General features: G+C 42.6%; 1 protein-coding gene and 1 pseudogene across 1 annotated transcript in view; both read left to right on the top strand.

The window, feature by feature from the left end:
• Nucleotides 1–21,172, top strand: part of GRK4 (G protein-coupled receptor kinase 4) — a 96,594-nt gene that overhangs the window by 13,673 nt on the left and 61,749 nt on the right. Inside the window, exon 2 of the mRNA XM_042937034.1 lies at nt 16,228–16,323. Within this exon, the coding sequence (XP_042792968.1) occupies nt 16,228–16,323 (96 nt within the window). The remainder of the gene's footprint in view (nt 1–16,227; nt 16,324–21,172) is intronic.
• Nucleotides 4,323–5,982, top strand: LOC122218670 (annotated as a pseudogene).

Here is a 21,172-nt window from a genome sequence, read left to right as displayed (position 1 = left end):
TTTAAGTCAAGATGTCATCCCTCTCCTTTGAACTCTTGTCATGACCTCCCAGACCAAGCAGAGTAAAAGCAGATGTGTTGGAATTATCAGACCAGGAATTTTTTAAAACTGAATATTCTAAGTGCTTTAATGGAAAAAGTAGACACCATGCAAAAACGGATGCACAACATAAGCAGAGAGATGGTAATTCTAAAAATCAAAAGAAATGTTAGTGGTAAGAAAAACCAAAACAATAACAAAGAATCCTTTTAGGGCACATGGGTGGCTCAGTTTGCTGGGGATCTGACTCTTGATTTCTGCTCAGGTCATGATCCATGGTTGTGTGATGGAGTCTCATGTTGGGCCTTACACTGGGCGTGGAGCCTGTTTAAGATTCTCTCTCTCTCTCTCTCTCTCTCTCTCTCTCTCTGCCCCTCCCCCTGCTTGCTTGTTATCTTGCTGTCAAATAAGAAAAAAATTTTTTAACGTTTATTTTGAGAGACAGACTGCGCAAGCTGGGGAGGAGCAAAGAGGGAGAGAGAAAATCCTAAGCAGCCTCCACGCTTAGCGCAGGGCTTGCTCCCACAAACCTAGGATCATGACCAGAGCTGAAATCAAGAGTTGGATGCTTAACCAACTGAGCCACACAGGTGCCCCTAAATTTTTTTTTTCAAATGAAGAATCCCTTTGATGGCCTCATTAATTGATTGGACAGGGTTGAGGAAAGAATCTCTGAGCTTGAGGATAATAACTGAGAATTCCTAAAACAGAAGCAAGGAGAAAAAAAGACTGAACAAAATTAGGACAGAATATCCAAAAACTGTGGGACAACCACCTGTAAAAGGCATAACAGGAATGCTGAGAGGAGCAGAAAGAGAAAGGAACAGAGGAAGTATTAAAAGTAATAATGACTGAGACTTTACCCAAATTGATGTAAGACACCAAGCCACAGACTCATGAAGCTCTGAAAACATGAAACAGGATAAATACCAAAGAACTACACCTAGGAATATCATCTTCAAACTTCAGGAACTAAAAAATAAGGAAGCCATCTTGAGAAAAGCCACAGATAAAAACACTTCATCTGTACAGGAGCAAAGATAAGAATTATATCCAATTTCTTCTCAGAAACCATGCAAGGAAGAAGACGGGAGTGAAACATTTAAAGTATTGGGAGAAAAAACTCACCAACCTAGAATTCTGTACCCCGTGAAAGTATCCTCCAAAAGTGAGGAGAAATGAAGACTTACCCAGACAAAAACCAAGGGAATGTGTTGCCAGTAGACCTGCCTCTCAAGAAATGTTAAAAGAAATTGTTCAGAGAGAAAGAAAATAATATACTCAGAAACTTTACATATAAAGAAATGAAGAGCATCAGAAAATGAATAAGTGAAGGTAAAGTGAAGATTTGTTTGTCTTATTCTTAATTGCTCTATCAGCTATCAGCTAACAGGGAACAGATATATACATGGAAGACAATAAGAGGAACAAAGATAAGGATGACAAGTACTAGTAAAAATATGGTGGAGATTAATCCAACTACAGACATACCTTGTTTTGTGCTCTGCAGACACTGTACTGTTTACAAATTGAAGGTTTGTGGCAATCCTGTGGCAAGTCTTTTGGTGCCATTTTTCCAGCAGCATTTTTTTCTCTATGTTTCTGTGTCACATTTTGGTAATTCTTGTAATATTTCAAACTTTAAAATTATTATAATTTTTATGGTGATGTGTGATCAATGATTGACTTACTGAAACCTCAGATGATAGCATTTTTTAACAATAAAGTATTTTAGGGGCGCCTGGGTGGCTCAGTCGGTTAAGCGTCCGACTTCAGCTCAGGTCATGATCTCATGGCTAGTGAGTTCGAGCCCCGCGTCGGGCTCTGTGCTGACAGCTCAGAGCCTGGAGCCTGTTTCAGATTCTCTGTCTCCCTCTCTCTCTCTGACCCTCCCCCGTTCATGCTCTCTCTTTGTCTCAAAAGTAAATAAACGTTAAAAAAAAAAATTAGAAAAAAAAAACAATAAAGTATTTTAAAATTAAGGTATGTACATTTTTAAAGACATGATGCTATTACACACTTAATAGACTGCAGTATAGTAGTGTAAACATGGCTTTTATATGCACTGGGAAACCAAAAATTCCACTTGTATTTATTGTGATATATGCTTCATTGCAGTGGTCTGGAACTGAGCCCACAATGTCCCTGAGGTATGCCTGTATTGTATGATATTTAAATATCTGCGGTCTAAGTGCAACAGTCAAAGACAGAGATTGTCAGAGTGGACAGAAAAGTAAGACCCCACTACGTGTTGTCTATAAGAAACCCACTTTAAATATAAAACACATGTAGATAAAAATAGAGATGTATGATCCTTTCAATGGGTGCAGAAAAAAGCATTTGACAAAATACAGCATCCTTTCAAAAACGCTCAAGAAAGTAGGGATAGAAGGAACATACCTTAACATCATAAAAGCCATGTGTGAAAGGCCCACAGCTGATATCATTCTCAGTGGGGAAAAACTGAGAGCTTTCCCCCTAAGATCAGGAACACGACAGTGATGTCCACTCTCACCACTGTTCTTCAACGTAGTACTGGAAGTCCTATCCTCAGCAATCAGACAACAAAAAGAAGTAAAAAGCATCCAAATTGGCAAGGAAGAAGTCAAGCTCTAACTCTTCACAGATGAAATGCTACTCTACATGGAAAACTGGAAAGACTCCAACAAAAAACTGCTAGAACTGATCCATGAATTCAGCAAAGTCGCAGGATATAAATCAATGTACAGAAATCAGTTGCTTTTCTATACACCAATAATGAAACAGCAGAGAGAGAGATATTAAGCAATCAACCCCATTTACAACTGCACCAAAAACCATAAGATACCTATGAATATACCTAACTAAAGAGGTAAAAGATCTGTACACTGAAAACTATAGAAAGCTTATGAAAAATTGAAGACACAAAGAAATGGAAAAACAATCCATGCTCATGGATTGGAAGAACGAATATTGTTTAAAATGTCGATACTACCCAAAGCAATCTACACATTCGATGCAGTCCCAATCAAAATAACACCAGCTTTTGTCACAGAGCTAGAACAAACCATCCTAAAATTGGTGTGGACCCAGAAAAGACCCTGAATAGCTAAAGTAATGTTGAAAAAGAAAACCAAAGCTGGAGGCATCACAATTCCAGACTTGAAGATGTATTACAAAACTGTAATCATCAAGACAGTATGGTATTGACACAAAACCAGACACATAGATGAATGGAATAGGATAGAGAACCCAGAAATAGACCCACATATATATGGCCAACTAATCTTTGACAAAGTAGGAAAGTATCCAATGGAAAAAAGACCGTCTCTTTAGCAAATGGTGCTGGGAAAACTGGATAGCGATATTCGGAGGAGTGAACCTGGACCACTTTCTTACACCATACACACACATAAGTTCAAAATGGATGAAAGACCTAAATGTGAGACAGGAAACCCATCAAAATCCTACAGGAGAAAACAGGCATCAACCCATTGACCTCAGCCACAGCAACTTCTTGACATGTCTCCAGAGACAAAGGAAGTAAAAGCAAAAATGAACTACTGGGACCTCATCAAGGTAAAAGCTTCTGCACACCAAAGGAAACAATCAGCAAAACTAAAAGGCAACCAATGGAATGGGAGGAGATATTTGGAAATGACAAATCAGATAAAGGGTTAGTATCCAAAATCTATAAAGAACTTGCCAAACAACACCCGAAGAACTAATAATCCAGTGAAGAAATGGGCAGAAGACATGAATAGACAGTTTTCCAAAGAAGACATCCAGATGGCTAACAGACACATGAAAAGATGCTCAACATCACTCATCATCAGGGAAATACAAATCAGAACCACAATGAGATACCACCTCACACCTGTCAGAATGCCTAAAATTAACCACTCAGGCAACAACAGATGTTGGCGAGGATGCGGAGAAAGAGGAACTCTTGTGCACTGCTGATGGGAATGCAAACCGGTGCAGCCACTCTGGAAACAGTATGGAGGTTCCTCAAAAAATTAAAAATAGAACTACCCTATGAGCCAGCAAGTGTACTGCTAGGTATTTATCCAAAGGATAAAAAATGTTCTTTCAAAGGAATACATGCACCCCATAGTTTATAGCAGCATTATCAACAATAGCCAAATTATGGAAAGAGCCCTAATGTCCATTGACTGGTGAATGGATAAAGAAAAATGTGGTATACATACACAATGGAATACTACTGGATGATGAAAAAAATGAAATCTTGCTTTTTTGCAACGGGTTTGCCGCCAGAACACAGGTGTCGTGAAAACCACCGCTAACCCTAAACCAAAATGGGAAAGGAAAAGACTCATATCAACATCGTCGTCATTGGACATGTAGATTCGGGCAAGTCTACCACTACTGGTCATCTGATCTACAAATGTGGTGGGATCGACAAAAGAACTACCGAAAAATTTGAGAAGGAGGCTGCTGAGATGGGAAAGGGCTCCTTCAAATATGCCTGGGTCTTGGATAAACTGAAAGCCGAACGTGAACGTGGTATCACCATTGATATCTCCCTGTGGAAATTCGAGACCAGCAAGTACTATGTGACCATCATTATGCCCCAGGACACAGAGACTTTATCAAAAATATGATTACGGGCACATCTCAGGCTGACTGTGCTGTCCTGATCGTTGCTGCTGGTGTTGGCAAATTTGAAGCCGGTATCTCCAAGAATGGGCAGACCCGTGAGCATGCCCTTCTGGCTTACACACTGGGTGTAAAACAACTTATTGTCGGTGTTAACAAAATGGATTCCACTGAGCCACCCTACAGCCAGAAGAGATACGAGGAAATCGTTAATGAAGTCAGCACCTACATTAAGAAAATTGGCTACAACCCCGACACCGTAGCATTTGTGCCAATTTCTGGTTGGAATGGTGACAACATGCTGGAGCCAAGTGCTAATATGCCTGGGTTCAAGGGATGGAAAGTCACCCGTAAAGATGGCAATGCCAGTGGAACCACACTGCTTGAAGCTCTGGATTGCATTCTGCCACCTACTCGTCCAACTGACAAGCCCTTGCGTCTGCCCCTCCAGGATGTCTACAAAATTGGTGGTATTGGTACTGTCCCTGTGGGTCGAGTGGAGACCGGTGTTCTTAAGCCAGGCATGGTGGTCACTTTTGCTCCAGTCAATGTTACAACTGAAGTAAAGTCTGTTGAAATGCACCATGAAGCTTTGAGTGAGGCTCTACCTGGGGACAACGTGGGCTTCAATGTCAAGAACGTATCTGTCAAAGATGTTCGTCGTGGCAATGTGGCTGGTGATAGCAAAAATGACCCACCAATGGAAGCAGCTGGCTTCACAGCTCAGGTGATTATCCTGAACCATCCAGGCCAAATCAGTGCCGGATATGTACCTGTGCTGGACTGTCACACAGCTCACATCGCCTGCAAGTTTGCTGAGCTGAAGGAGAAGATTGACCGTCGTTCTGGAAAAAAGCTGGAAGATGGTCCCAAGTTCTTAAAATCTGGTGATGCTGCCATCGTTGATATGGTTCCTGGCAAGCCCATGTGTGTTGAGAGCTTCTCTGACTATCCTCCTCTGGGCCGTTTTGCTATTCGTGACATGAGACAGACGGTTGCTGTGGGTGTCATCAAAGCAGTGGACAAGAAGGCAGCTGGAGCTGGCAAGGTCACCAAGTCTGCCCAGAAAGCTCAGAAGGCTAAATGAATATTATCCCCAATACCTGCCACCCCAGTCTTAATCAGTGGTGGAAGAACGGTCTCAGAACTGTTTGTGTCAATTGGCCATTTAAGTTTAATAGTAAAAGACTGGTTAATGATAACAATGCATCGTAAAACCTTCAGAAGGAAAGGAGAATGTTTTGTGGACCATTTGTTTTTTTTGTGTGTGGCAGTTTTAAGTTATTAGTTTTTAAAATCAGTACTTTTTAATGGAAACAACTTTGACCAAAAATCTGTCACAGAATTTTGAGACCCATTAAAACAAAAGTTTAATGAGAAAAAAAAAAATGAAATCTTGCCATTTGCAACAATGTGGATGGAATTAGAGGGTATTATGCTAAATGAAATAAGTCAGAGAAAGACAGATATCATATGATGTCACTCATGTGGAATTTGAGAAACTCAACAGATGAACATAGGGAAAGGGAAGGAAAAAGAAGATAAAAACAGAGGGAGGCAAACCATAAGAGACTCTTAAATACAGAGAATAAACTGAGGGCTGCTGGAGGGGAGGTGGGTAGGGAGATGGGTTAAATGGGTGGTGGGCATTAAGGAGGGCACTTTTTGGGATGAGCACTGGATGCTTATGGAAGAGATGAATCACTGGGTTCTACTCCTGAAGCTAAGGCCACACTGTATGTTAACTAACTTGAATTCAAATTAAAAAAAAAAAAGAGAGAGAGATGGAGAGAAGTATTCCATGCTAACACTAATCAAAGGCAGTGGGAGTACCTATATTAATTTCACACAGTTTAAACTTCAGAGCAAAGCAAGTTATCAATGATTAAGAGGGGCATTACAGGGGCGCCTGGGTGGCTCAGTCGGTTAAGCGGCCGTCTTCGGCTCAGGTCATGATCTCGCAGTGAGTGAGTTCAAGCCCCGCATCCGGCTCTGTGCTGACAGCTCAGAGCCTGGAGCCTGTTTCCGATTCTGTGTCTCCCTCCCTATGACCCTCCCTTGTTCATGCTCTGTCTCTCTCTGTCTCAAAAATAAATAAACGTTAAAAAAAAAAAGAGGGGCATTACATAATGATAAAAGGGTCAATTCTCCAAGAAGATGTAGCAATCCTTAACGTGTATGTGCCTAACAACATATAGTCAGAATACATGAAGCAAAAACTGATAGAACTGCAAGGAGAAGTTGAATACACATTATTCTCAAGGTTACATGGAACGTTCTCTAAGACAGTCCATATTCTGGGCCATAAAACACATGGTGACAAATTTAAAAGAATAGATATCATACAATATCTGCTCTCAGACCACAGTGAAATTAAACTAGAAATCATAACAGACAGCTGGAAAATCCCCAAATACTTGGAGTTTAAGCAACACACTTCTAAATAATATGGGGGCCAAAGAAGAAATCTCAAGAGAAACTAGAAAAATACTCTGAACTCAGTGAAAATGAAAACAAAACATCAGAATTTGTGGGACATAGCAAAAGCAGTGCTTGAGGGAAATTTAGTTTCAAATGCATATATTAAAACAGAAATCTTGGGTGCCTGTGTGGCTCAGTTGGTTAAGCCTCTGACTTCGGCTCAGGTCATGATCTCATGGTTCATGGGTTAGAGCCCCGCATCGAGCTCTTTGCTGACAGCTCAGAGCCTGGAGCGTGCTTTGGATTCTGTGTCTCCCTCTCTCTCTCTCTCTGCCTCTCCCCTGCTCATTCTCTCTCTCTCTCTCTCTCTCAAAAAATAAACATTAAAATTAAAACAAAAACTTAAAAAAACCCCAGAAGATCTAAAATCAGTAATCTAAGCTCCCACCTTAGGAAACTAGAAAAAGAAGAGCAAATCAAAAGAAGAGGAATACTATTAGAGTAGAAATCAGTGAAACCAAAGATAGGAAATAAAGTGAAAATCTGACTCTTTGAAAGATTAGTAAAATCTGTAAGCCTCTAACCAGACTAAGGAAAAAAGAAGACACAAATTACTAATACCAGAAATTAAAAGGGACATCACTACCGATGCCATGGATATAGCTTGGCTAGGAATAAGGAATCTTAAAATTGCTAGAGAAAGGTAAAATTATGCTCAATAGATAAAATTAAAATGAACATGTTTTATTTGACTCATACATAGGGAACCAGGCAGATGTTATAATCAATTCAAATGAAGTCAAAAGGCTCAAGTTTACATGGCAAAAGGAATTGTTGCAAATCCAGGCAAACTGATTTTCCTACAGAGGGAAGAGAAGTGCATGGGAGCTACCAGACAAAACAGCTTTCATGTCTGCCTGTCACCCACAGTTTGCAGAAAGCTGCACAACATCTCAGAGACAAGGAAGGCTAGAATCTGATAACCTGGAAGGATGTGCTGGACGGACACCATGCAGTGTTTTGCTGTCACTATTTTTCTTCTGAAGAGTTAAATCAGTACACCAAAATCATTAACTTGAGCTCATATGAATTGATGAGCCCGTATAACTCAGGAAATCGAAATTAGGGAACTTTACCAAGAAAATGACACAGGAGATGCCAGCTCTGTTTCTGTCACAGCTTTGCTCCTGCTTCATCACTGGATAGATATCCTATAACCAGCCATTTTCACTCACACAAGGAGAACCCGGCCTGGAAGGGTATGCTGCTTCCCTGTCAGCCTGTGGCTCTGGGAAGTGACCTATCATTGTCCTGGACTCTGGCTCGGGGGCCAGAGGCCAAACTGAACCTGGAGTCCTGGCCAGGGCTCTTCAGCACCTGCGGCCCCAGCCTGTGCCCTTCCTTGGTGGAGACTGGTATACCTTGCTGGCTCTTCTGCATCAGGAGCACTGGGGCTGCCTGTTCACCAATCCCTTCCTTCCTCTTCACAGACCTTTTAGAGAAATACTTGGAAAAAGATGACTTGTGGGAGGTATGAGGGAAATGGGTCATCAGTGAGCCAGACAAGATGAGGGCACTTGTATGTAAGTAAAGCCCCGTGTGGATCATGCAGTTAAGGGTATGGAAGAGTAGAGTATCTGCTGGGGTTCCGTCTCTCCTGGGACAGAAGTTACCAGGGCAAAATTTTCGTTGACACGGTTGGGTGGGAATAGCAAAACACTACTGAGTTTTAAATAAGCACATCTGTGTGGTTGGCAGACCACCCTTTATTCTAAGATTGTGCACCCTGCTTCTTTTGCATTGCAATAGCCTTTCTCAGGAAGTATTGGTGGAAACAGACTTGATCAAGTAAGGTACCTGCAGGGAAATCTGATGTATCCTCTCCATCCTCCTTTTTCATTCTTCTGTTTGGTGAAATAACAAAATCCCTGTGATTTTATCATGGGATGAGAAAGAACTGGGGTAGGCCCAGTGGGGTTTTTGGTCCCTGACTCTTGCTTTGGTTGTGTTAGGTAAATGTTGACACTGGATGCAGTGAGGAAGAAAAATAGCCCTGGAGTCTCCCAAAGGAGCAAGCTGGGACCTGGATATGTCATTCTAGTGTGATGGCTCTGTGTGCTGAGTTTACGGCAGGATTAGCAGTTACGTTGAACACCCTTATCAAGACTGTTGTGTCTCAGGACTGTTGCATATCTGTTTTCACTTCTGGGTGACTATGAAGTGGACAATTTGGGTGAAACACAAATTACTAATCTCAGAAATGAAAGAGGGACATCGCTATAGATCCCATGGATATAGTCAACAACAAGTGACTTTATGATGTTTGAGTAGTTTTTTTTTTTTCCAAAAAACTTTTATTGTTGTAAAATACATTTAATCATTTTTAAGTGCACAGTTCAGTGGTATTAAGTAACATTCACATTGTTATTCAAACATCCCCACCATCCACCTCCGGAACTCTTCATCTTCTCCAATTGAAACTCTGTCCCATCAGTGATAACTCCCCATTCTCCCCTCTCTCCAGTCCCTGACAACCACCATTCTGCTTCTGTCTCTTATGGTTTGACTACTAATACCTCAGGTAAGTGGAATCCTACAGTATTTGTCTCTTTGATGACTGGCTTATTTCACTTAGCATAATGCCCTTAAGGTTTATCCGTGTTGTAGCAGGTGTCAGAATTTCCATCCTGTTTTTTTTTTTTTTTAACCTTAAGTCCTGTGACAATTGTTTACTATAAAGGTGAACCCTGATCCTCATGATGGGCTTATTGGTAAACTTTCTGGTAGTGAGCATAGGCACCAGGGCGGCCAAACTTTGTGGATTCACAGCCCCGGGGACCGGCCACCAGCAGGGTCTGGTTGTACTGGATGAGGATGTCTTTAATCTTCTTCTTGGAAGCCTCATGCATGTATTTCTGGTAATAGGCCACCAGGGCTTTGGAGAGGGACTGGTGGATTTTTTTCTTTTGGTTCAATGAAAAACATTTATTTCATGAAATACATAGAAACCTTTGCTCTCTGAAACCAGGAAATATGGTATTCTAGCCTCTGAGGTGTCTGAGTCATTTAGGGTTTACTTCCTTGAGCATTGACATTTTAAAATTGGCATTTCTACAGTGGACCCTTTCTGCCTTTATTAAATACAGCCTAAATTAATTTCTTTTGGATAACTTAAGGGCATATTATGATCCTCCATATGGTAAAAGCTGCTCTAAGGCCTGTGGCACGTGCCTCTTTATCCCCATACCAGGTGGCCTCGATGCTGTGCTTTGAATGCTTACATTTCCTTTTTATGCTGTTTTGTGGCTATTCTTTCAAGGTGCTGTCACATAGATCTGTCTATAAATTACCTATTACAAGTATTTTTTTTCTTTAGTAACTTTCTGTTTCTAATTTGTTGTGGTATAGGAAATCAAAGCCAAATAATAAGAATTGTACATAAAATAAGAGAAGACATCAGGGCCTAAGAAATTCTTTTATGAGTAAATAAAATGTGCAAGTTTCAGCATGTTGACTTTGTGCTTTGCAGAGGTCCTTTTTCTTTGTGGTTCTTACTGTCTTCTGAGTTGATGAAGTGATGTTGCTACTAAACATAAGTCAGTGGTGAGCATGTTAATAAACAATTTTATTTTCAGATAAATCCAGCCATGTTCATTTTTATCTTCTAATATTCCAAGTCCCATGCTAGTGCTGTCCTGTTCATCAAAACACACCTTATTATTTAGGGTAGGCTGAACTGACAGAACATATAGATCCCCAGTGTAATCTCCAACTTAGTAGAAGTTCTTTCTGTCCTGCAAGAGTCCAGGCAGATGGCCCAGCTGGGTGGCAGTGCTGTTGTTCAGTCATGTAGAACCCGGGCTGATGGTGGCTCGGCCAGCTTCAGCAGGTAGCTTCCTGCTGAATGCAGTGACCACAGTGTACCTTTGAGAGGCCCCCTGCTCAACAGGAATGCCTGATTCTCACCATCACATTTGTGTCTGCAACTCTGTGGTATGATAAGAGTTTGGGAAGACTCTTACGGAAGACTCTGGAGCCCTGTGGTTATAACTGATTTTAAGAGGGAAGTGAATTACGTTTATTTGGCTTAGTCTCAGCCTCTCCACTCCATGGAGCTCTTCTTCTGACTAACCAAAGTTGTTTTAAACTCAAGGAAGAGAACGTGTCTTATTTTTGACTACAAACTTAACAGTACGTGTGAAAAGCAACCCTGAGTGGCTCCTATCAAGGGAATTACACCCAGCGTGTGTGCTGTATTTTAAGAAATCATGGTAACTGACAACGGTTTCGGAGAACAAGTGAAAAGTACTCGTCAATGTCCCAGGTCAAAAACTCTTCTTCTAGGTCTACACTCTGCAGAAATGGTGGTAAAGAAGACATTTATAAGAATATTTGTTGTAACATTATTTGTAATACTGGAAACCAGGAACATTAAATGACTATTAATGGGAAATAGATAAATAGGATATTTATATAGTATTTAAAACAAATTCATTTATTCACCAAATATTTACTGAATGCTTATTTTATGCCAGGTGCTCGTGTAGCTATTGGGATTATGACTGTGAATAACACAGATAAACCCCTCTCTTCAAGGTGTCTCTAATGTTGTGAAGACACAGGTTCTCAATAGCATACATTAAGTAGATTGCGTGGTGGACGGTGATAAGGGCTAAGAAGAGACAGTAAAGCAGAGAAGGGGGATGCTAAGGGTTAGGCGTGGGGGTAGGACATGAAAGTTCAGATTGGGTGGCCAGAAGAAAAGACCTGAGATGAGGGATCTAGCTTTGCTGAGGAAGAGCTTTTTGGGCCATGAAACAAGGAAGGCAAAGGTCACGAGGCCGGAGGCTGGGGGCTGGGGGTAGGAGGAGCATGGAGCCCACTTGGGACAAGTGGATAATCTGTGTCAAAATGGCCTGAGCTGTGTAGGAAAAGTTGTAGGGTGGTGTATGCAGTAACACACCATTCCTGCTAATTTAGCAACCTCTAGAGTAGGAGTTCTTAATCTAAATAAAATAATATACATATGATTGTAACAGAAGTTAATTATATTGAAATAATTGTAAAATTTAATGGATTAGTGTTATAAGAAGTGCTTTGTTATCCGAGCATTAAGCAGCAAGGCAATACCTAGGCAAGTTAAAGCCTTGTCCTTTAAAGATCTGTCCGTGTGAAGGGTGTCATTGTTTAGTCCGAGTGGGGCTTTGAAGCTGCGGGGTGGCCTTTGACACAGCTGCTTCCGTGCGTCCATCAACACAGTTGTAGGGAGTCACTAGACAATCCACGTGAGAGCGTGGGACCTGCCATTTGGAGTCTGAACGATTAACGACCAAGCACAGAGCTTCCTAGGGGTTGCTTGGCCCCGTCACCTGAGCCCTTGTGGACGATCTGGCACCGATGTTGTAATTTCAAAGCAGTGTGAGTGTAAATGACATTTTGAGTTATTTCTGACAACTGTAACATGATAGAAAAATCCAAATTTTCTTGGTGATGAAGTCACAGGTACTACTAATATTGTGGTACTCTTGCCTACATTTGTGGTTGGCAGAAATGATGAGTTTTGGCCAGAAGTTAGTGAAGCTAAATGTGAGTTTTTTTCTGTCCAAATTCAGGGACACCCTGATATCGGCCTGTGGATGCCAGGTTAAGAATTTTCCTCCAGGGGGGCCTGGGTGGCTCAGTCGGTTAAACGTCTGGCTTAGGCTCAGGTCATGATCTTACGGTTTGTGGGTTTGAGCCCCACGTCGGGCTCTGTGCTGACAGCTCAACGGCCTGGAGCCTGCTTCAGACTCTGTGTCTCCCTTGCTGTCTACCCCTCCCCTACTCGTGCTCTGTCTGTGTGTCTCTCTCTCAAAAATAAATAAAAACAACAAGACAAAACAAAAAAGAATCTTCCTCTAAAGCAATATATTGTTCAAAGCCATACACACACACACACACACACACACACACACACACACACAAACACACAGATTTACAAATGGATTGGGATAACACACGCCAAATTAATGATTGTGATTTTCCGGCGTGTCTTGTACTCAGGATGGCATATAATATCCCAGAATATGTTATAAACATAATTATGGTGTTCATAGTAGAAAACCAAGTCCTAAACCTCTTAACATCCAGCAGAATTTGTAGGCCGGAGAGCTATTCGGTCCAGTTCTTGGTCACCGGATGCATTTCCCTTGGTGGTCCTAATTACCGATAGAAAAACTGAGCTATTGTGACAAAGGGGATGTCCCCGTTCGGCCAGTGTGATTACATGGGCTCAAATCCCAGCTTCTCTGTTTACTGCTTATAATGCCTTGGGCCAATTATTTCACATACCTGTGCCTTAGTTTCCTCACCTATAAAATTAGGATTGAAACAACTTTGCACCTGTATAGCAGCAGTGCTCACCTTGTAGGGTTGATGGGAGGATCTAGTGAGAGCAAACTGGGATCTTCTAGCGGAGTGGCTAGCTTACGGTCAGCGCTAATAAGGGCTGCCTGGTATTAGGGCCGTCACCATAACCACTTCCAACGTTTGGGAAATGTTGGTTTAATATTATTTTCATTTCACAACATGATTTAATTGTAAATGTGTTTACGGCAAATTATTTTAAATGTTTGTGTACTTTTAAAAAAAGGCTTTGTTACACCATTTTTCTTCTTAATAGCAGTAATGATTAAACAGGATTCCTGGAGTGGGGCAGACCCACACATCTCACTGGTTGTGGCATGTTGGACAAGTTATGTGACCCGTTTGCTTTGGTCCCTTATCTGAGAAAAGCGAATAGTAGTAGTGTTTTCATCATAGGACGAGGGATGATTCAATGAGTCAATATATTTATGACGCTTCTGGAAAGGTGCCCAGCACATAATAAATACTCAGTAAACTAACTTCCTCCTCCTCCTCTTAGACCTTGGCAGTTTCATCCTTCCTCTGACCCATACTCTGTAGTCAGCATCTCCAGCTTTTTCCTTTAGTGTCTGCTGTGTGCGGTATACTGCTCGTAGAGTGCTGGGCACCTGGAGGTCCATTTATTTATTCCTTTGATCATTTTTTGAATGCTGGAGATACACTGAGAGTGAGGCCACTAACCTAGAACCTGCCATCGAGATTTAATGAAGATGTTTTCAAGACGCAAAAGGTATGGAGAGGAAGGAGTCCCTGCATCTCCCTAGGAAGGCGGGGCAGGCTGTGTGGGGGTGGTTCTGCCTGAGCTGAGTAGAGATTTGCCTACAGTAATGAGCCCAGAGTGACAGTCCAGGATGGAACCTGCTTTTGCTTCTTTGGGACCTTTGTAGACAGTGTGGCTCGGGGATGGTGTGCCTGTGGAATGATGGTAGGCAGGGCTGTGCTCTGTTCTGCTTCATCCCTCGACTCAGGAGGGGGCTGTTACTTGCATTTTAGGAAAGTAACCGTGGAAGGCAGTATGGAGGAGGGTCTGGAAGGGAAGACCAGAGGTAGGAAGGCCAGTCAGAAGAAGAGGCTAATGATCTTTTAATAGCGTGGGCAAGGAGAGTAGGGGACAGGAGAGCCTCTGAAGGCAGCGCTGGCCACCTGACCCTCCACTGTGTGCCTGGTGCCCAGACGGTGCCCCGCACACGCACACGGGACTTCAGCTGCAAATGCCTTCTGAATAAATGGGTGGGGCACTTCAGAGAGAATTAGTGCTGCAGTTTCCAGCTCCATTCACCTGGTAGACGGTAGGCAGCCCACTCGAGGCATAGTGTGTGGAAAGAGGGTTGAATTCGAGGGGAAGATAAATGGAGTCTGATTTGAACATGTTGACCTTGAGGTGTTCTGGGACCTCTGTGTAGTCTACAGTCGCGATACAAGTCTGGAGTCCCGATCCCAGTTGAAATGGGGTGGTGGAGGGGTGGTAAGAGGAGGAGCAAAAAGGCCACGGAAGAAGCCCCTGCGTGTCCAACCAGTATCTGTTTGGCAGACTCCGAATCTGCGTCTCTAGCCAGGCCTTCTCTCCTGAGCTCACCCATGCCGCTGTCCTCCAGGTGGCTTTCTCTCAGTTCTCTGCTCACGGTGGTCAAGGCCGAGCTCGTCACTTCCCGGAACATGGCTTTCCCTATTCTTTCCAATCACGCTCACCAAAACTGTGATATTTTCTCTTGGATGAAATTTGGTAAAATTTCAGCTCCTCAGAATGCTTAAAATTGAAGGTTGTAATTTCTCTGAGGCTTTATTTTTAATGTTTATTTTTGAGAGACAGACAGACAGAGAGAGAGAGCAGGGGAGGGGCAGAGAGAGAGGGAGACACAATCCGAAGCAGGCTCCCGGCTCCAGGCTCCGAGCTGTCAGCACAGAGCGAACTCACAAACCGTGAGATCATGACCTGAGCCCAAGTAGGATGCTTAACCAACTGAGTCACCCAGGCGTTCCAAATTTTTTTTTTAAGGCGCTTATTTAAAAAGATCTTTCTAAAATATTATCTTTTTAGATTTTTATTTTACTTATCTATTAAAACTTTTCTTCTATTTGAGTATAGTTGACACACAACGTTACCTTAGTTTCAGATGTACAAACAACATAGAGACTCTTACCTCTCTATGCTCCGCTTACCGCAAGTGTGCCTGCCATCTGCTAAAAACACGACCTGAGAGCTTTTCCCACCAGTCTTGTCTCTCTAGGGGACACTCTTCGTGCACATCTTCCAGAGACTCACTCCCTTCACGCCTCTGCCTAAGCTTGACCCTCTTGAGAGGCCTTCTCTGATCTCACCTTCACCTTGCTTGATTTTGTTTCATACCACGTAGCACTGTGTGATCGGCTAATATTTTAATCACTTATCATTAACTGCTTTTTGGTTGTTTTTTTTAAAACCTCCCGCACTAGAATGGAAGGGTGGGATTGTATTTCCTGTACTTTGCAGGTGTTTGATTCATACTAGGTATGCAGCCATGTATGATATGTTACGTCCGGTTTACAAATTTGGAAGCCGAGGCTCAGCAGAGTTACTTATAGAAGGTCAAGGTCACACAGTTTCTAAAAGATAGAGCCAGTGACTAATTGTATCACTTGGGATTTTTATACTTTGTCAAGCTGACTTCTAGATAAGACCAATTGTTTTAAGACTGTATTTTCACTCGCGATGGGTACCGAACTACTCAAACAGATATTGGATATTTCTGATCATTAAAAAAATACTTTTTTCCCCCAATTTAGGAGGATATGGCAAAAAAAGAGGTCGTAGTAAAAAATGGAAGGAAATGCTGAAGCTGCCCCCTGTCAGCCAGTGCAGCGAGCTTAGATGTTCCATTGGTGAGTAAATAGTGCCAGTCTGGGGCCCATGTCGGGCACTGTACCATTCGTTAGGTGTTATTCTTTTAAGAAGTAATATGTGCACATTGTTCTATATAGGACAGAAGAGTAATGTAGTAAAATTTCCTCTCCCCATGACCCAACTAATCATCTCTCTAGAAGTGAACACAATGTTTTCAAGGTTCATCCATGTGGTAGCATGAATCAGTACTTAATTCCTTTTTCTTGGCAAGTAACATTTCACCATATGGTTATATCACTTCTTGTTTATCTATTCATCAGTTGATAGAGGAGTTGCTTCCTTTTTTTTTTCGTCTATTATGAATAATGCTGCTAGAAACATTGATGTACAAGTGTTTGTGTTCGTGGTAGAGTACACATAAAAATTGCCATTTTAGGGGCGCCTGGGTGGCTCAGTTGGTTGAGCGTCCGACTTCGGCTCAGGTCACGATCTCGCGGTATGTGAGTTCGAGCCCCGCATCGGGCTCTGTGCTGACTGCTCAGAGCCTGGAGCCCGTTTCGGATTCTGTGTCTCCCTCTCTCTCTGACCCTCCCCCGTTCATGCTCTGTCTCTCTCTGTCTCAAAAATAAATAAATGTTAAAAAATAAAAAAATAAAAAAAAAATTGCCATTTTAGCCATTTTTAAGGGATCCAGTTTCATTTTCTTGCATTGGATGTCCAGTTGTTCCAGAACCATTCATTGAATGACTATTGAATTGTCTTAGTACCTTTATCAAAATCAACTGACTGTGAAGGTGAATGTTTATTTCTGGGCACTTGTAAGGATACACGTGTTTGCATTTAGGGCCCACTCAGATAATCAGCACAGTCATCCATCTCAAGATCCTTGACTTAATCATATTTGCAAAGGCTCTCTCTCTTTTTTTTTTTTTTCCTTCAAATAAGGTTGTATTTGTAGGGATGAGGACCTGATATCTTGGGAAGGCTGTTATTCAGCCTATTACAGATGGTAACTCTAGGCTTAACTTTTTCTTAACCTTTTGAGGAACTGGCAAACTGTTTCCCAAAGGCAGCTGCACATTTTACATTCCCACCAGCAACATACGAGAGTTCCAGTTTCTCCACATCTTTGCCAACGCTTATTTTCACTATAGTTAGCCTAGCCGGTGTGATTTGCATTTCACTAATGACGAATGATGTCGAGCATCTTTTTATGTGATTATTGGCCATGCTTCTTTGGGTCAACTGATACTTGATCCATAACGTTAATAGTAATTTTTCTCTGCATGTAGCCCCAAGTGATTAATACAAAGATTGATTCCATTATTTGACACATGCATTATAATTAAGATATTATAAGCTTTACTTTTGGGTTATTTATGCTATTGAATATATTCATAGGATCATAGAAATATATTCATGTATGTTTGCATATAAATTACCTCTGTATACTTCTGATTCTTTGGGGGTAGTTTTTAGTACATAGAATGAAGTAAATGACATTAAATATCCCATTAGTTAACCTTCCCCCCGCCACTTCATGCTCTTTTTTAAAAATTAATTTTTCGTGTCAGGCTCTGGGCTGATGGCTCGGAGCCTGGAGCCTGTTTCTGATTCTGTGTCTCCCTCTCTCTCTGCCCCTCCCCCATTCATGCTCTGTCTCTCTCTGTCCCAAAAATAAATAAAAAACGTTGAAAAAAAAAAAATTAAAAAAAAAAAAAAAAAAGGGGCGCCTGGGTGGCGCAGTCGGTTAAGCGTCCGACTTCAGCCAGGTCACGATCTCGCGGTCCGTGAGTTCGAGCCCCGCGTCAGGCTCTGGGCTGATGGCTCGGAGCCTGGAGCCTGTTTCTGATTCTGTGTCTCCCTCTCTCTCTGCCCCTCCCCCGTTCATGCTCTGTCTCTCTCTGTCCCAAAAATAAATAAAAAACGTTGAAAAAAAAATTTAAAAAAAAAATTAATTTTTATTTTTATTTTATATTTATTATTTATATTTTATATTTAAAATTAATTTTTATTTTCATTTTTTTGAAATTAATTTTATTTTTATTGAGATATAATTTACATGTAACATTGTATGAGCCTAAGGTGTACCACTCCATTAGTTAACTTTTAAATGTCAGCATTTATTTGCTTCTATGTACCAAGCACTGGGAATGGTGCCACCAATAACAGTGGCTAAGAAGCAGACATGACTTCTGACCTCTTGGCAGAGATAGTTATGAAATAAATCATTGCAGAAATAAGCATAGTTACAAATTGCAGTAAGCCCTCTGAAGGAAAAGTTCTCACCTGCTGGGTAAGTACAAGGGCCCCAAAGTGAGACGGAGCATGGCAATTCCCAGGGACATCGGAAAGGCCAGTCGTACCGGAGCAGAGAGGTGGAGAAGGAAAGTGGCACTGGATGAGAGGAGAGGAGGGAGGCAGGGCTTGTAGGCCTGGTAAAGGCATCCATCTCATTAGAAAGATGGCGTTGTCAGAGTTCCAGCGGAGGGCTGTCGTAAGTAGACGCACGTCTCTGGAGGGCGTCTCGGGCTTCAGGGTGAGGCATGTAATTGACAGGGTAGATAGAGAGGCAGGAAGGCCATGGGAGAGACTGTCGCCCTGTGTGAGCAAGAAATGATGGCAGCTTGGCATGGGATGGAGGGGACCAATTGGATGGCCATGAGAGATGTTTAGGAAGTAGAATCAGTTGGATTTACATGTGGAGGTAGGAAGGATAGAGGCATTAAGGGTGGCTTCCACGTCTGGTCCACCCACTGAGATCGGGTCCGTGGTGTGAGCAGCTCTGTTTGGACGGAAGGGGCACATTCGTGTTTAGAGATCGGAAGAGTTTGGGTCTGGGGGAGATCTGTGTCTCAATGGCGTTTGGCAGTCATGACTGGGAGCGGATAAGCTCTCCCTAGAGACAGGAAGAGGAGAAGGGGCCCTTGACCAGGTTCAGAGGACCTCACATCCTGGTGTGGCTCGGGCAAAGCAGACCAAGGAGGAACAGCCAGGGGGGTCTGTGCGCAGTCTGGGGAGCGGATGGGTCCGGAGAACCGGGGGCCAGGGTGGCCCCAGGTTGGTGGGCATGTCAGCGGAGAGGTCAAGCGGCCACTGGACTTATCCCAAGGTCAAGGTCTCTGTTTCACCCACAGTTTTGTTAAGTGAATGAATGAAGGAATGGGTGAATTGGTGACGTTAGTGCAGTTGCTTCAGGGAAGATGTACAAGCCGACTTTCTCACTGAATAAAACGATACTTCCACTCAGATACCCTCTACTTTGTATGCAGCTCTTCGTTTATCTTATTAGTTTACGTGTGTGTTTGATTTAGTGCAGTAGTAGGCACATGCTGGGTCTTTCTAATGTTTAGCCTTTGGTTGTTCTAAATTGGTGGCTTGTAGAGAATCCATGAGCTATAAAACTTAGAGTTAGTGTTTTTACTGAGGGAGGATCACTTTGAAAGTAAGCAAGAGAGCTTTTGGTAAGTGGCTCATCCTTGCCTCAGAATTTGGTGCACTTAGAAACCCCAGTGTCTCATGTGGCTGGCTCCCCTCCCTACGCTGCCCAAGGGAGAGTGCCTCTCGGGGAGCGGACTTTGACTCTGGTGCCCTGAGGGCTCCGACCTGGAAGTCTCCGGTGCTGGCCCTCCCTGTCCCTGTCTACCAAGGCAGGGCTCTTCCCCTCTCTGTGGCCTGAACTCCCTGTGGGGCGTCTGCTCACCCATGGCCGGGACAGTAGATGGTTCACTGTGCAGCCTCTGAGGGGTCAAAAGAAGAAGCTGGATCTTCCGGCTCCTGCAGGACCAGGGCTTCTGACGGGAAGACGGAAAGAGGGTGGCTGCTGCTTCTGACACATATTTCGTGGCACATCTCTGTGGTTTATGGTGTTTGATTTTAGTAACATGTGAAATCTAATGCATGGAAAAGTGAAATCATCAATAGAATTGTGAGCCAGATAAGGTAAAAGGAAATAGATTTACGGTTTTTGTGATTATTTAAATGCCAAGCTTGTTTTCGACTGGTTTAGAGAAACATTTTTTTTTTTTTAATTCCCTGATTGTATTACTTCCCATGGGTTTTGTGATGTTGCTGTCATTTCTCTAGGGTTCTGCTGTTAATGTCATCAGTGTGAAAATATTGAATTACTGCAGGATGGAGAAAATTGTGTGATGAAATATTTTGAAATAGAAAAAGGACTTTATTGACTAAATAATCACCTATGTTCCCACCACCCAAATACAAGGGGAAAACTAGAATTAAGGTCTTTTGGAGCCATGCATCGTTTTTGCTAATGTACCTGAGCCAATCTAAGACGATTGGACTGGGTAAAATTAGACCTTTTCCCGTGAGGTGCCCACATCAGTGCTGTCCAGTCTGAATGTCCCTGCTGCCTCCTCACCACGCTGCAGGACGGGCCTGTCCCCAAAACCAAACTCGCATTGATGGACAGCCCGTTCAGCCAGGTGTGTGTGCGGAGTCCCCCCAGTCCCTGCCCTTACCCAGCGCTGTGGGCAGAGGGCGGCAGCGCCATTTTCCAGACGGGAGCGAGGCGCGTGTCACGTGACCCGGCCTTGTCCTAGACCTCCTCATGCTCTTTGATTTTGCTCCGCTTCCTTCCAGAAACATCCAAGGGGCTCCTACCCTGTGTTTATGTTTTTAAAGATCTTTCGGCAAATGTGGCTTGCACCATGTGATCATTTCCTCAGAGATTTTATAGTTAGGATAGAAATTTATACAGTATCTGAGCTTTAGGATCTTATGTTCTTCCTGCTGAACCTGAGTTAAGACTTGTAGAGCCATTTAGGTAGCTTCCTTTACAAGTAAGGACTCCTATCTAACAGAGTTCCGGATGAAATCAAGGGTAATCAAGAAATGAATTTGGAAAGTTTGAATGGAATCCATCTC

This window comes from Panthera leo, chromosome B1, assembly GCF_018350215.1.
Source record: "Panthera leo isolate Ple1 chromosome B1, P.leo_Ple1_pat1.1, whole genome shotgun sequence".
NCBI classification, from domain to species: Eukaryota; Metazoa; Chordata; class Mammalia; order Carnivora; family Felidae; genus Panthera; species Panthera leo.
The sequence above is the reverse complement of the archived record's forward strand: the minus strand, read 5'-3'. Positions and strand labels throughout refer to the sequence as shown.